This window comes from Melozone crissalis, unplaced genomic scaffold (assembly GCF_028551555.1).
Source record: "Melozone crissalis strain CALT ecotype California unplaced genomic scaffold, PUWL_Pcris_2 ptg000002l_1, whole genome shotgun sequence".
Classification (NCBI taxonomy): Eukaryota; Metazoa; Chordata; class Aves; order Passeriformes; family Passerellidae; genus Melozone; species Melozone crissalis.
This window is the reverse complement of record NW_026535780.1, coordinates 21,106,433-21,122,916: the sequence shown is the minus strand read 5'-3', so window position 1 is coordinate 21,122,916 and position 16,484 is coordinate 21,106,433. Positions and strand designations below refer to the sequence as shown.

General features: G+C 54.7%; 1 protein-coding gene across 1 annotated transcript; it reads left to right on the top strand.

The window, feature by feature from the left end:
- Positions 1–1,912: 1,912 nt before the first annotated feature.
- On the top strand, positions 1,913–12,611 carry GDF6 (growth differentiation factor 6). The gene is made up of 2 exons (XM_054295887.1): positions 1,913–2,249; positions 11,755–12,611. Exons 1-2 carry the CDS (start codon positions 1,913–1,915, stop codon positions 12,609–12,611), a joined length of 1,194 nt encoding a protein of 397 aa, XP_054151862.1.
- Positions 12,612–16,484: the final 3,873 nt, after the last annotated feature.

The window sequence follows — 16,484 nt, the reverse complement described above, 5'->3', positions numbered from 1 at the left end:
AAGTACAAAGCAGAAAGGATGGGAGTGGCAAAGGGGAGCAGAAGCAACAAAAATGAAGCATCAGAAAAGAGAAGCCAAAGGGACAGGAGGAGGGGGACGCTCCCAGTGCAGAAAGCAGCTGATGAAAAGGGAGGGTAGTGGTCAGGAGGGTGTCAGTGAAGCCAGAGGATACAGAGGAGGAGTGAAAGAACAATAAATAAAAGGGGGTGAAGAAATGGGACAGAATGAAGTGGGAAATGGTTTTGCAGAACACTTGCCTCATTTCTGCACTGTCACTGATACGTTTTTGTAGCCCTGTCTCTTCACAGTTCATCTGCCAGCACCTCGCAGTACATCTATCGTGCTAGAAAGAAGCCAAGGCAATGATGGGCCCCTTTCTCTAATCCCAGCTGTATGATGTGTCCCACATGCACATGGGCACATCCAAATGGCCATCTAGGGACAGCCCCTGGCGCAAGCCAAAACTTCTAACAGACCTGGGTATTGGCTGGGAAAGGACTAGTTGGCATGGGCCAAAACCACACCAGGGAGCTCTCTAAGCCATGTATGGAGGGCTGCAGGACAGTGTGAGCCCCTGCCTTGGAATTATCTTTTTTTCTACTAGAGATGCATCGTGGTTCACTTGGAACCTGAGCCTGTCACTTGCTTTGCATGTTCCCCTTGTGTTCCTCATAGTTCCTAGTGTCTCTCCGTAGGAGATGGGGAACACAGTGGGACTAAGCACCCTACAGGCAAACTGGGATGTGCCAGGCTAGAAGACTGCTTCATATGCCCTGTCAGGGTCTGCCTCTTCCCACTGGTCCTCTGTTGCACTGGGAGTGGTGCCAAAACCCAGGCATGAGCTGCTCTCAGTGGAAAAATGAGAACAGGGAAGAAGACAAGTCCACAAGTCTAGTGTATGACTGCATGAAGAATGGCAGCTGATGGAGGAGCATGGTCAGAGATCTCAGATTCCCTTTATTTACTATGGACCAGGCTTTCACAGCTAAACACACATGATACTGGAATTAAAGGAAAACTCACCAGTGGCAGAGTTGGGGCAGATAGGAGAGGTAGGAAGAAGTGGACAATGGGAGATCAGGACAGAAAAGGAGGAATGCTCAGCACAGGGCAGAGGAAAGCCACACGGGGAAGTGGAATAGGGTGGTTTGTGGCTGCCTGCAGCAGCAGTGCCATGGATCAGGCAGGAGGATGAGAAGGTGAAGGAGAAGAAGGTAGTGATCAGGACAGGTAGAGTAATGCAGGCATGTTACTGTGCTTTGTCATGGCTGTGAACCCTAGACAGGTGGTTGGATGAAACCACTGGAGAACTGACACCAGTTTTATGCTGAAGGATGCACCTCGGAAAAGCCAAATGAAAAGGGGTGGGTGAATTTCTGAATCCTTACCACCAAATTCTCCTTCTTATAAAACCCCTGCTTTGTGCCAAGTTTTCGGGCACGTAGCCACGGGAATACAAAGAGCCTCAAGCAAAATCATTAGCATCACACGAATCTGCCCACACTCAAACCTGGAGAACGTGCGAGGCACCTGAACAGATGTCATCACCGCTGGGTCGATGAGAAGCGGTACCCGAGAGGTGGCAGCAGGACGCGCGGCATCTCTCTCCGGCCCTCGCCCGCTTCCCGCGTGGAGAGCCCAGCGGGGAGGGAGCACGGGGACCCCCGAGGGCCCGACCAGGGTGTCCCGCCCCGGCCGGACCGCCCCGCGGGGCGGGCTGGGTGCCCGCACAGGGCGGTGCGCGGCGGGGCGGTACCCGCGGGGCGGGGCGGGCGGCTGCGGGCCGAGCCCGCCCGGGTGCAGTCGCCGCTCCGCGCCGCGCCGCCGCGCAGTCCCCGCGCCGCTCCGTGGGCCGCCGGAGCCGCACGTCGGGCCGCCCTCCTCTTCCTCCCTACCGCCGCCGCCTCTCGCTATGAATGCGCGCCGGGCCCTGCTCTCCGCCGCCTTGCTCGCCAGCCTCCTCTGGGATTTACCTTGCTGCCTCCCGGCTTCCCTCCCTGCCTCCTCGGAGCTCGCCGCCTCCTCCAAAGGTGGTCGCAGCCGCAGAGTGCCGCGGTCCCCACGGGAAAACCGCCCGCGGCAAGGGGGACACGCCATGGACCGGGCGCTCCCACGGGCGGAACCCCACGAGTACATGCTGTCTCTGTTCAGGACTTACTCTATCGCGGAGAAACTGGGCATCAACGCCAGCTTTTTTCAGTCGTCCAAATCCGCCAACACCATCACTAGTTTTGTAGACAGGGGACGAGGTAAGTTCTGCCCCCCCGCCCCTCCCGGTGCCCCCGGGGCTGCGGTGCCCCTTCCCGCTGCGCTCCGCGGTACGAGGAGCGGTCGGTACGAGGCTGCCGTCCCGCGGAACCTGGTGCTGGGGAGGTGGGAGCGAGCTGCAGCGGTCACCGGTGCTGTTCCCCGCCCCGGTATCGCAGGCAAGACCAGATCTCTCGGTGAATTCGGAGTCGCGGTGTTTTATTTTAGAGCAAACGGCCCCGCGGCACTAAACCCGAGCCGAGGCAGCCCTAAGTGCCGCGTGCGAGAAACACCAGTGTTCCTCCCCGAATCGTCATGGGGTTGTAGAAAATACGCCCCAGCTTTGCAGGCGGAATTTGGGTGTAAATTCAACCTTGAAAAAAAAATTAAATATCGGTCTTCTGATTCCTTTCCACCCGCCGGACAAAGGGTGGCTCTTACCGACGCGGCTGCACGGCGAAAAGAAAGTTTAAACTGACCGAAAGCAAACATCTTCTGCCTGAGGCTGCTCTCGCCTCGGGTTGCGTTATCGGGGTTACCTGGGAGAGCCCCAGGCCCTTCCGAGAGGGCAGGGACGGGGACCCTCCGGCTCCACTTGCGGGGGGCAGCGCGCAGCCCAGGTACCGCCCGGTACCGGGACTCAGCGAGGGGCGGCCGGACTTGACGTCTGCTCGGGGCCGCATCCTTTGAGCTGTGTCCGTGGTTGCTCCTCACGCACCCCCGGGCCGGGATCGGAGCCCGCTACCCCAGGCCGCAGAGCTTCCCGGGCAGCATCGGTGCCGCGGGGCTCCCGGGCCCCCTCCGCGACCTGCAGCCCCGGCCGGGGCCCTCCTGGGCTTTTCTCTCGTCGTCGTACCGCTCGTACCCGGGGCAGCGAGTGCACATTTCTCGTCGATCCACAGTGAAATTTCCCTACCATAAAAACGCCCCCCTGCCCCTTTCATTCCCTCCCCCTTTTTTCGTTACCCTGGTTGTGAGCCATTAAGAACAGACTAATTAACAGGTTCTTAATGAAGGTTGCGCTTTCGTTCCTCCCCCTCTCCCACACATGAAGACCCTCCCCTCCGTCCGCGCCTCCTCGGGCACTGGTGTACCTGCCGGGGGCTGGCAGCGCCGGGAGCCGGGGCAGCTCGCCGCCCTCCCGCCGTGTCCCAGCCGTTTTAGGGCAAAACACAGAGCCGGGAAAATCACACGGCTCCCTGGAGCTGCAGAAGCCGATCGCCCCAAACCAAATCGAACCGAACCCACACCGAGCCCCTTCGCCGCCTCCCCGAGCCGGAAGCTTCTCCCCGCCCACGGCACCCGAGGCTCGGCCCCTTGCCCCATTGCTGCCCCGGGCTCGGGGAGCTCTTTCCGCGGCGGAGCTCGGCGGGCTCTTCGCCTCCCGCCTCAGTCGCGCCTCTCTGCGCTCGGGAAGACGCGGGGGAGCGCCCACAGTATGTGACCCCCGCGGTCGGAAGCCCGTAGACGTTTTCGAGGGGAAAGGGGACAAGGGGTTTTGCTCTTCGCCTTATTGGGGTTGTTTTCTTTGTCGCTGTTAAAAGCGGGGGTGGGGGAAGAGGACCCGCTTTCTAGAAACACGGTTTCGAAAATTCAGCCGTCAGAAGGGAGCTGGACCGCTCCCCCTGACGGAGAGGAAACGGGGTGCTGATCCTGCGAGCTGCAGGAAATGGAGCCGCGCTCGATATCATCTTATTCTTGATAACCAGAAGAAAGACAGTTAATTTAACAAATTTAGCTCATCTCGCTGCATGTGAGATTCTACTCCGGGGGAAGTGATTTGCTAACAGAAGTCCTGGTTTGATTAAGGAAAAGCCTCACTTTTCCCCATTGATTTTGATTTGATGTGTCACAGGCTGTGACCTTCTGCTGGACCTTCTGAGGGTTGCTTAGCATCAAGCCACTGATTGGAGCATTTCAACTCAGTGATCTAATTGAGTGTTCATGTCATAACATATCAAATATTGTCTAGTCTCCCATAATGAAGTGGACCAGCCGATGGCACATCACCAAAAAACTTCAAGAGAGCTTCCGTTCCTCTGAAGTGGTAGCTGTTTTACTGCCCACCTCCCCGTGGGCTCCTAGCCCAGTTAATTGGCGAACTGGAGTTGTGCTGATGATGAACAGTCTTTGCCCAGAGAAAGCGGGGAAGGGGGGGCAGATTTTCTGTCCCTTCATTTGCAGACAGTATAGCCGCCCAAATTGACCCATTTAGATGGGCTGCTCTTTACCTAAGCGGCATCTCCGGAGCGGCGATATGGCGGTGGCCGTCCCACCTGCCCACGCCATCCTGCATGGCAGCATTTCGGGGGGACAGCAGCCCGCAGAGGAGCGCGAAGCAACTTTTCGCCGTGCCGAGAAGCGCCCCTCCCGTGCGAGGCGGCTGCTGTGCCTGCGGGGCCGCCCGGCGCTGGGCTCTGACCCGCAGCAGCCCCGGCCCGCCCGTCCCAGCGCCCGCCGAGGCTGCGGGGCAGAGCGCTTCGGCGCAGACACCGGCAGCCGCTTCCCGTTGCTTCGCTTCTTCCCTTCCCGCTTGAAGCTAATAAGATCATTTTCAGGGTAGCGCGCGAGGGAGTGAAGACTCACTACTGCTTAATACGTATATAATTTTTTCCCCCGTCGATAGAAAGAGAGGAGAAAGGGGGGAAAGGGTTTGCGATTCCCCCTTCTCCACCCCCTACCGCCCCCCACTCGCTCCCCCTTGTTACGGTCGCAAGATCAGACAGGACCTAGCTGAATGTAGGAAAATTACTGTTGGCACATGAAGTAACTCATTAAAACGCAGATGGTGCTCTCACTGGCCTCAGGACCCCCAGCATTGGAGCTCCACAGTAAGGCAGGACAATTAGGAGCTGCAAGGACTCCACCAGGCAGGGGAGGAAAAAAAAAAAAAGAGAGCGGGAGGGAGCTGGAGAAGGGAGTTAAAAACAATCAATCCCACAACTAGCAAGAAACGCGGCATGACTAGGAACAAATAGAAAACAAAAAAGAAATAGCTGGAGTGCGAAGGAGCACGATTTTCGAAAGGATCTCCGTGGGAAGGGGTTGCCACGAGGGCCGGCTGCTGCGAGTGCCCCTCGCCTCACCCTTTTGTGTCTGCAGAGCCCGCAGCACCGGCACCAAGGCAGGGCTCCCGCATACGAAATGCTGCGGTCCGTGCCTAAGGGACGGGGACATCGAAATAGGTCAAGATCGTCTCCTTTTTCCCTCCCCGTTTTCTTTATGCGCTTTCGCGTTCCAGTTGGAAGGCAGCTGATTCGGATGGGCAGGGATCCGAACATCGTTATTTTGCTCTTGCCATGAGGGTTGTGAGGGTGGTGAATAGACGGCTAGGACGAAAGGGGGATCCCGTGGGCAGAAACTGAAAATGGCCCGGCTGTGCATGTGGCAGAAGAAAAGAATGTAAATCTCACTTGAAGTTCATCTAGTACAACATATTTATGCAAAACAGGGGGTTTTTGGGTGGACCGAAAGCTGCAATGTAGTGTAATCTGTGCAGCGCCTTTGCCCAAGCAGTGTTGTCGTTGGCAGAAGGAAAATGAAATATAAACAGGGAAGTATTTTAATGGGAAAGGAGGGAATTCACAACTGTTAATTATTTGGTGACCTTGTATTCGATTTGTTTGAGCCCCTTATAAAAACACTAATGCAGACCAGACGGCCGGAGCGCGGCAGCGAGCTGCCGCTCCTCATCCCCGCCGCGCACCCGGGAAAGGAGCGAGCGGTCCGGCCCAGCCCGGTTCGACTCGGCTCGGCCCGGCCCGGCGGGGCCTCCGCGCGCGCGGAGCCGGTGGCGCGGGGGCGGGCGGGGCGCGGCGGCGGCTCCGCGCTGCCGGTGCCGGGAGCTGTTTCGGGGGTCGGTGTTTTACCCCTGAGCTGCGGGAGCTGCGGGACGGAGCGGAGCGCGGGGCCGGGGCGCGGGCGGAGCGCAGCGCAGCGTCCCCTCGGCGGCTGCGCCTCTCGCCGCTTCCCAGTGAAAACAGGGGCTGTCGGCGGGGGGAGTATTTTTTAGTTCATCTTTCGTTTGTTTGTTGTCCCTGGAGGAGGCGCGGGGCTCGCGCACGGGAGGGCGGTCCGGGAAGCGGCGCCGGGAGCTCCGCAGATCAGGCGGCCCGGCGGGGCGGTGCGCTGCCGCGGAGGACGAGTAATTAACGCATATGAAACTATTCCGGTGGCTCATTTCCGACCTGGTCCTGATTTTTTTCGTTATTATAATTTTTTTTTTAATCCAGAAATCCTCCTGCAGGGCTTGCTAAGAGGTTGAATTTTTTTTTTTTTTTTTTTTTTTGAGGGGGGGACACGTGGGGGACGGAGGTCCGAGGTCTCCGCCTCGGAGCTGTGGAGTTTCCGCCGCCCGCGGGGAGATGCTGTGCCGCAGCTGGGCTGGCCCCAGCCGGCAGCCGAGTGGCCCGCGGGGAGAAAATCCGGCGCAGGCCAGGGCCACTCGGTGCTGGGCACGGCAGCGGGGCGCCTCGCCCTCCTCATTTACCTCCTCCCTTCACAGTAGAAAAAAACCCCAAAACGGTCGATCGGAGAAAACCCTCCCTTCCTTGCGATTTCAGGGCAGGCTGAAACTGAGAGTAGGAGTCCTCTCGTGCCTGAAGCCAGATTTATGAGCGAAAGGGGATGTTTCAGTCTTTGCTAGTTATGGCCAGATCTGTATGTTCTGCTGCTGTATCATAGCGCTTCCACATTTATCGCTCAGAAATATTTTCGCTTCATTTCTTAGCTCCAAGCGCTGGGAATATTCGGGCCGATTTTCTCAATACGAATAATTTCGGAGGAATTATTTCTCCTCCGTTGAAGTATTTCGGGTAGCGTAAGCACCGCAAATGGGCAAAGGGAAAGATATTGGGTTAAGGTCTGTTACAGCAGTAGAAACCCCACAAGGAAGCTCCCGTGCGCCTCGGCGCATCTCCTGGGACGATGCCGACAGCCGAGAGCCCGGAGCCTTGCGGGAGTGTCCCGCGGGTGTTGCAGCGATCCCTCTATGCCCGAGGGCCGAGAGTCGCTCGTGGCGAGCGGGAGAGTGGGGCAAGGGCAGGCAGCCTTGCCGGAGCAGGTACGGTACAGCGGTGATCAAAGGTACATCACAGCCAGGTGCCTCCCCGCTCCGAGGAGAGAAAAAAAAAAAAAAAAAGGAAAAGAAAAGAAAAAGAAACAGCCCTCCAACAACTAGTTAGTGTTTTTTGGCAGGATTGGGAATTCGTCGAAGGAAGGTGTGGTCTTTCTCGGTTACTCGATAGCGAAGCGAACGATACATTTAAATCTAATCACTCGGTGTAATAAAAAACCGCTGCGAGGCAGGCGCTGGGAGATGTGGAATTGAAACCCGGAGAAATACCACACATGGAGAGTCAGTCCCTTGTTTCCACAGCTTGGGTAATGCTCCGAAAGAAAAACCTGTCAGCCTTGCGAGTCCGCAGACAACGTGTGGGCAGACCTTCGCAATTAGGGACAATATATGTTTTAATTTCCAGATTATTGTTGTGCGAGTGTCTGCAAAGTGTCTTTAAACTGAAAATGTGCTTTTGGTTTGCGAGTTTAAATATGGCTTGAAAGAGAATTTGGGAATGGGAAAATTCTTCTTGAATGTGGTTTGGGTATAATTTGCAGTGATGTAAAGTTAAGATCTGAGCCCTGATGAATTGGCTGGGAGCCCAGTACCTGATCTGCCATGAAAAGGGAAACTTTGTGTAGCCTTCGTTAACCCCCGTCTCTCCTCAAAGCCCAGACTGCGGCGAGAAAGCGACCCGGGAAACGGGGAGGCTTCACACAGGGAATTGAGGGAAACATCCCGACCCAGTCATTCATTCAGCTTCGGAGATGCTGAAACCGCAGCCACCGCACGGCGAAGGAAAGCACTGGGGGAAGGCGGCGGGACCCGGGCAGCCCCCGGCCCGGCTCGGCCCGGCTCGGCTCGGCACGCCCGCGGGAGCACCGGGCACGCCGCTGCCCGAGCGCCTCGCGAGGGGCAGAACGGAGCAGGGCTGCTCTCTCCCATCCGCCACTGACACATTCTTAAATTTCAGATAAACCTACTCCCTCCTTCTGTCCCTCCTTCCTGCCCCTAATATCTTATTTTCACCAGAATAAAAAAAAGAATAAACTACGGAGAGTGAAATAGAACAAATACTCACGGCGGAGCTAACATTCATCTACATTAACGCTACAAATATAAACACACCTCCCCGGTGCATTTTCTGCCATGTGGCTTTCCCAAGCCCAGCTGGGATGGCTTTTCTGCTCGCACCAAGTATTTCGGTAACGGGAATATCTGTAAGGACAGCTTCAGCTGGCCTGAGAAAAAGGCAGATCTCGAGCTGGCTGTTAGAAATCCCAGGTTTTACCCCATTCGCTCCTTGAGTTTAAAGGAAAACTGAAGAGGACAAGCCCCTATCCGTCGTGCACTGCTCACGGGGAGAGAGAGGGACAGTCAGGGTGTCCCCGCGCCGTCTCTGCTGCCGCTCTTTGTGTGCTGGGACGGCAGCAGCTTCTCTGGAACAAAGGGTCCCCAACCTAGACCCGTCTCTCCCCGTTTTGTGGAGATTCCGGAGGTCCTGCTTTCCCTCCCCGCCCTCCGTTGCTTTTCCCACCCTCTCGACTGCTCTGGGAGCGAGCCAGTACTGGTTTAGGATTATGTATTCATCTGAATTATTAGGTTACAAGAGTGAATAAATAGCGTTTATCTGATCGGATTCAAAGCTGCTTATTTGAAACAACCGGCAGCCCTGCCCCTTTCCCTGCCCTCCCGAGAGAGGCACGGGAGCCGGCAGCTGCCTGAGCCAGTGCGACTTTTCCAGCACAGTTTCGGTGCTGCTGAAATCCGTCTCAGACCTGCTTGACCGGGGGCACATTTCTCTGCAAACCGGCCGTGTCGCCAGCGTGCCATCCCACCAAGCAACCTGGACCAGCCGTGCAACGCCCCAAACCCTCGCCAAACTGGAGTCTCAAAAGATGCTGCTTGGGCAGCATCCCTGAGCGAGCCTTTTGGCACCCACAGTGCCGGAGCTGGTTTCCTCCCGCACCGCCGGGTGACAAAGGTCTGCAAACCCTTTAGAGCCCATTTTCAGCAGCGGGGACATGTGGGGAATTCAGCCTCTCGCTGCTTCCCTCCCGTCTAAGCTGCATGCCTGGATGTTACCCCCGAATGGGATTATTTCCTGCGCCGCGACAGGCCACCTGCGTGACGGCTCCTCGGGAAGGGGAGAGGCGCTGTCACCTTCCTGTCCCCTCCTCCCTCGGGAAACGGCTGCCCTTTCCCTGAAAGCTAAGACTGCCGGGCAGTCCTGCCTTGCTCCTGCACCGCGCCGGAGATATATATGCGGGACCGTGGTGCTGGTCAAGAACAGGACAAGGAGGAGAGTATGTGGGGCTGTCTGCTCCGGAGGGACAGCAGCACTCCCCTCACCCCCACCCCATGGCGACTGGGAGTATCAAAGAGAGCGAGCATCTCTCTCTGAAACCAAGCGTGACACCCGCCTCTCCATCCCCTAAGCAACGAGAGCGATTAAAAGGGAATCCGTGCCCAGGCCCGGCTCTGCCCACATCCCGATGCTGGGGATAACCGCAGAGGAAGATGCTGATCTAGTTTTCTCGACGGTCGCTGGAACCCGTGAACGAAGGTCTGATGCATTTGGCAGAGCCAGGAGACCGGTCTGCACCCTATGGGGTGCCCGAGTATCTGATAGATGTTGGAAAAAAAACCCCAAAAAACCAAACAATCAAAAACCAAACCGAAACAAAACCACCAAGACGACGAGAAAGAGAAGAAGGAGGAGAACCTGCGCTTTCTTACCCGAGGGCTCATCCGCTTTTCTCTGAAACTCCCAGGACCCCCTTGAAGGAGGAAGCAATGATACCAGAGATCTCCTGAGCTGTTGGACCCTCCTCCTGCAACCACGTGCACCTCAGCCCACGGCCCGCGCCTGTGAAGGGCAGAACTATCCCCACGATCCCCCAGAACCCACAGGAGACTCATGGACCGAATCCTGGTCTGTACTTGCAGCGCTGATGAAATTGTCCAGCACCTCTAGGCAGCTCCCGATGGGTTTCACTTCTATTTTCACAGCTCAATAAAGCAGCTGTTGTCGTCACCTGGACTGTGACGACATTTTTCGGGCTCTGCTCGTGTTTCTTTCAGTCCTCCCGCACTCCCTGAGCGGGATGCGCGACCAGGCTGCCTCTCACCCCTCGCTGGGAAGGAGAAGCCCCTCCGCAAGGAAACAGACAAGCCTGAGGTGGGAGGCGGATGCAAGGATGCGAAAGGCCTGGGTTCCAATTTTCCTGATGCCTGAAAGGCCTGACGGATTCCGCATCGCTCCCGCCGGCGCGCGGCCCCGGAGAGGCGGGGAAGCTCCAGCTCGGGAACTCCCTCTCCTTGCTGACTCCTCGTGCCCCGGTGCCGGGCGAGGCGGGGCCCGCGGCCGCGTCCCGGGACCGGGCAGGTGTGCGGAGCCGGGCCCGCAGCCCGAGGTGCCGCCTGGGTGCGCGGCGCGGTCCGGGCGGGCGGCGGGGCCCCCCCGGCGGCTCCTGCGGGGCGAGGGGGACGCGCTCGGCAGGCAGCCAGGCTCCGCAGGGGGATCCCCTGGCCCGGCTGCGGGGCAGGTCTTTTCCCCAGCAATTCCCGCTGTCCCTGCTGCACTCCACGCTCCATCTCCCTGCTGACGTCCCGGGGAACACGCGGCGACGCAGGGCGACTGTCGAGTGTGCTAATCCGCACTGATTAACTGCACGTTAATCCGCATTGGTTTTTTACATCGCCGTGTCGCGTCTGAAGGTTTTTGGTTTGCATAAATCATCCCCTTGTCTCTCCTGCCCCGCAGGAGGTTCTCAGAGACCTGTCAGGTAGAGCCGAGGTTGTGAAACACACTGATTAGGGATCGCAATGACCTTTGATATCGATAAATAACAGGCGGGTGTATATTTCTTTAGTCTCTGTTTCTACCCCTGGGGCGGGCTGATTTTGGAAAAGCGGCGAGGGGCTGCTGAACAGAGGCTCCAGTGACACTTTTACTATAGAAATCTACATAAGCTTTACTAGCTTCTGGGGAAACACAGGGGCTTTGGGAATTTTTGTATTTGCTGGGTTGTAAACATTTTATTGGAAAGCAGCTCAAGGGAATCTGGTTTGCTTTCTGCGCTGCACTTTGTACACCGATGTGTCAAAAAAGAAGTCCAGGTTTTTCTCAGAGGAGCACGTGTAAATGGGGCTGATAGGCAGAGGATGTGTATGGGGCAGGGTCTGCCTCTGGTGCTGGTGAGCCGTCTCCTGTCTGGTGCGGGTTCTTCCATACTGCCTTTCATTTCCATATTATTCCCTTCTCCTTTCTCGTCTCCCCGCCCTCCCGCGGTCAGGGTCCCGCTGGGGGTGGGTGGGGGGTGAGGCAGGCAGGCAGGAGCGGCCCCGGCCGGGCACGCCGGCGGTGCTCCCTCCTTCTCCCGCCTCAGAGACCTCTCGGCAGATCCCCCCGAGCGCAACTGACTGTAATTATTTTTATCTCGCAGACGATCTCTCGCCCGCTCCCTTGAGGCGGCAGCAGTATGTGTTTGATGTGTCGACCCTCTCGGAGACGGAGGAGCTCGTGGGGGCCGAGCTGCGGCTGTTCCGCCGGGCCCCGCGGGGCCGCCCGCCGCCCGCCGCCCCGCTGCACGTGCAGCTCTCCGCCTGCCTCTCGCCGCGACCGCTGGACTCCCGCGCCCTGGACCCGGCCCCGTCGGCCGGCTGGGAGGTGTTCGACGTGCGGCAGGGCCTGCGGGAGCAGCGGCCCCGGAAGCGGCTGTGCCTGGAGCTCCGGGCCTCGGCGGAGCGCGGCCCGCGCCGCTGGCTCGACCTGCGGGCCCTGGGCTTCGCGCGCCGGCCGCGGCCGCCTCAGGAGCGCGCGCTGCTGGTGGTCTTCACCCGCGCGCGGCGGCGGAGCCTCCTCGGGGAGCTGCGCGCCGAGCTGGGCGCGGCCCCGCCGCCCGCCGCCCGCCGCCCGCCGGCCCGGCGCCAGCGCCGCACCGCCTTCGCCAGCCGCCACGGCAAGCGGCACGGCAAGAAGGCCCGGCTGCGCTGCAGCAAGAAGCCGCTGCACGTCAACTTCAAGGAGCTGGGCTGGGACGACTGGATCATCGCCCCGCTGGAATACGAGGCCCACCACTGCGAGGGCGTCTGCGACTTCCCGCTGCGCTCCCACCTGGAGCCCACAAACCACGCCATCATCCAGACCCTCATGAATTCCATGGACCCCGGCTCCACGCCGCCCAGCTGCTGCGTTCCCACCAAGCTGACCCCCATCAGCATCCTCTACATCGACGCGGGCAACAACGTGGTGTACAAGCAATACGAGGACATGGTGGTGGAGTCCTGCGGCTGCAGGTAGCGGGCGGGACGCCCCTCGGCGGCGGCCGGGTCTGCGTCTGGCGGAGGTGCGGCGGCAGCGGCGAGCGGGGCCCCCGTCCCGCGACCGGCCGAGCGGAGGGCACGGAGGAGGGCACGGAGGAGGGCGGCCCGGCGCCGGGGCTCCGCCGCGCTGCCCGCGGTGGCCCCGGGGGCTACGGCAGCGTCGGCCCGCGGCTGTCGGCGGGGAAGGGCGAGCGGGCCGGGCAGGCGGAGAGGCCCCCGCCCGGTCCCTTCCCCGCTCCCCTCTCCTCCCCCGGGGTTTATCTGGCGATCTATCCTCCTCCCTCCAAAGGTGAAGGCAATTTACCAAGTACAAAAAGAGTCGGGGGAGGGAGAGGGAGCAGACTGATCCCTCTCTCTGAAGTCGCTCTGAAGAGGGCTGTTTCATTTCTGCCCTCTCTCTTTCACATTCCTGCAAGCTTACCAGCCAGAAATAGCCTATGCCCCCCCCCTTCCCTCTCTCTCTCCAAGGGGGAAAAAAAAAAAAGAGAAAAAAGAAAAACAACCGAGAGTTTCTTAAGATTGTAATTATCAGCTAGGTTTTATTTTAAGACAGCAAACTGTGAAGAGCGAAGTGTTACGGAAAGCACAACCGGGGTGGACTGGAGAGGAAACTGCTTCGGGTCCCACGAAGAGTGCGAGGATGCCATTGCCAGTCTCTGGGTAGCTGTGTCTCGGCGGCCCTCGCAATTTGCAGCAGTATTATGTGCAAATGTTGTGCTGGAAAAGGCGTTTTATGTTTTAAGATTTCTGGTTCTGTCCCACCTTTGGTCTCAGCTGTGGCTTCACCTGAGGAAAGTGCACTTCGAAGCTATTCCTAGCCCTTTCTTAATGTAATTATTATGTTCGTAGTTTCAGGCTTTTCCCCACCGATTTCTAGAATTGTTGGCTTATCTGGTATTGCAGAGCTACAAACTTGTGGAAAAAGATAAAAAAGAGAAGAGAAAAATAATATAAAATGCTAATAAAAAGACTCGACCAGGAGCAGTAATTTAAAATGCACATTTTGCTTTGGATGCACTGTTGTTCATGTAAAAGTTGTAAATATTTGTTTATTTAAACAGACTGAAAAGTGCAAAATGGAGTTGAACAACATGCATTTCTTTTTTTTAATGTACAAAACATGATATGCACTCGAAATGTTATAATTTCTAATATTTTTAAAAGTTTATATTTGAGTTGTACAGAATTAAGCATTAATCAAATATTTCATCCTTACTTAACATTATCATTTCCTTAAGATATTATTACAAGATTTTAATTCTGTGCTAATAATGGAGAAAATAATTTTTTTTTACTGTCTACCTCAATATAATGCAAGTATTTACAACTCTAAAGTTATCTGAGGTAAATTAATATTCAGAACATTTTTACAATACACCTTTACTGGACGATACTACAACTATCATTGTATTATTAAACATTTTTTTTTCCAAAAAGTCAGCTTGCTTTTTATATGTTCTATTATTTGATTAAGTAATTCTGAGTTCTCAAGTAAATATTGGCTCTAGTTCTAAAATGCTGCAGAGTTGAGTTGGATCAAGTGCCCCTTGAAGGCGCACCTAAAGCCATTCCTCCTGTCTGAAGACTTTTTGTACTCTCACAAAATCTTCAGTTTCGTCTTTGGTATATGCCAGTGGCATAAAGCTGCATTGTGTTTTTATGCATTTTATGCAATGATTATTGTAAGTGGGAGAATGCATTAAGGGGAAAAATTCAGGCAAACGTTTGTAAATCTCATCTGTACTGGGGACATTAATATACACTGTATGATGATGATGAGCAAAAGACAATGAATGTTTTATAAATGATATTTATTTTGATGCAATGGGTAATATATTTATTAAATATTTCCTGGCTATCTCTTAGATAATGAAGAACTATTCAATGAGTAGCTGTTTCAGTAAGAGAAGGATCCTCTCTCAGTGGTGCATGCAGGGGTGGTACAGGCAGCTTGGGGGCTGTGAGCCCCACTCTCAGGGAAAAAAATAAAAGCCTCATCTTATATGCAGAAGGGCTGAAAGAGCTGCTCACCTTGTGGAATGTGTTTGAAAACAAGGTTCCTTTCATGGAAAGTGGAATTTTTTTTGCCATATCACAAGATCTGATCCCACACGCTTTTCTCTGACCAGCTTTCACTCCCTTGGACTGGTGCTTGAACAAAGGAGTGCAGGATCGGGCCCGAGTGTTTGAATAGCAGCAGCTCAGAGACCTGTAGAAGACTCCAGCCTTAGACTTGGTACAACTGCCAGAGGAATACTGCTTTCTAGTGCTTAATAGTGGTTCAAGTTCATTACTAATAGTAGATTTAGAAATTACAGTTTAAAAAGGGCTTTGGTTCTTAAGCCAGGTTCACCATGTGCAGTTCTGATTGGTGTGAACTGTGCTGTTCTGACCACACCAGTTCAGTCTTCTGCTGTGGATCAGGCCTCTGCTCTCTCTATGAGGGAAAGAATGGGCAAATGATGTCCAAAGAGCTGCAATATACTCTCTGAGGAAAGGTAATCTAGATATGTAAGACATTGTCAACTGGAAATGAACATGATGTAAAATCTGAAATTTTACGAAATTGTCAGCTAGAGAAGGCAGAATGAATCATCTCTTTATTTTGCTGTCTATTGAGCAAATGAATTATTGTGTGTACAGACAATGCTTTGGCTACAACCATACACTGAGAGTTTCAATGCAATTTCCTTTCCATGTAAAAACCAATATCGCTTCTGTTGCAAGCCCATTCATCACACGCGTGGTGGCAAGCTGTGCTGTCACTGTGCTGTCCTTTCTGCTCCACCTCAGACACAGCTTTGGGGAGCTTCATCAGGCAAAGTTCAACTGTGGGAGGCCTAAGAAAACTTCTATCAAAGGAAGTTGTTAAAGAAGCAACGTTTTTCTCTCCTGGGTGTACAGTGTAGTGCAGTTTGTACCTTCTTCTATATTAGCTGAATTTTTGGTGACATCTTTAATGGCCAAAAAATATTTGAAAGTCCTTTGTCCCAAATGCCTGTGGTTGGTTAGCTCCAAGAGGAGTGGAGAACCAGAAAAAAGGCAAAGATAGTTAGAAACTGCAGTATCTGCTTTGGAGGCACACCTTTTGGATATTGCTTACTGAAGCACAGAAAACACTGGCCTTTTTGAGCATGTGCTCTGCATGCTGTAGCTAATATAACATTATTTGAACCTATTTTGGCAAGTCTGCTATTCCTAAAGATGGGATCTCTGCTTGCTTCCTTTTTTAGGTCTGCAGTATTATTTTGCACAAATCTGAAAAGGAGCAATATTGTGCTGAGAGGGAGAAGTGAATAGATACAGCAAAGCTGAGCGATGGTATTTCTTTCCTTGCACTTCCCGTCCTCTTTCCTGCCCTCCCCCCCAGAGATACCCAGTAAATTGAAAATGTAACAAAACTACCTGTAATTTTTTCAGCTTTTTTGCTACAAATACTGCAAGCCTTTGTTACAGAGAAATCCAAATATGGAAATGCAGTGGATACAGTTCAGATCTCTTTGTCCTGCCAAAGTAATATGAAGTTTCTTTTCCATTTCTCAACTCCCCATGCTCAAAATCACATTTCAAAAGGGAAAATTATTTCTTTTATTATGTTGCTGGCCAGAAGAGGGAGCAGAATCTATGAAATAGTGGGAATAGACAACGAGGGACAGAAGACAGCTGAAGTTGGTCTGGCTGATGGTATGATACTTATCAACAGACGTTATACAATTCATCCATCACACTGGCTGTGCTGCTCAAGCACAAGAAAATCACTGACTCATCTTTGAAGTGTAGATATGCATTGGAACAAATTCTGAGTACATGAATGAAAAAATCAGCATGGGACTCAAGCCCTTTCATAAGT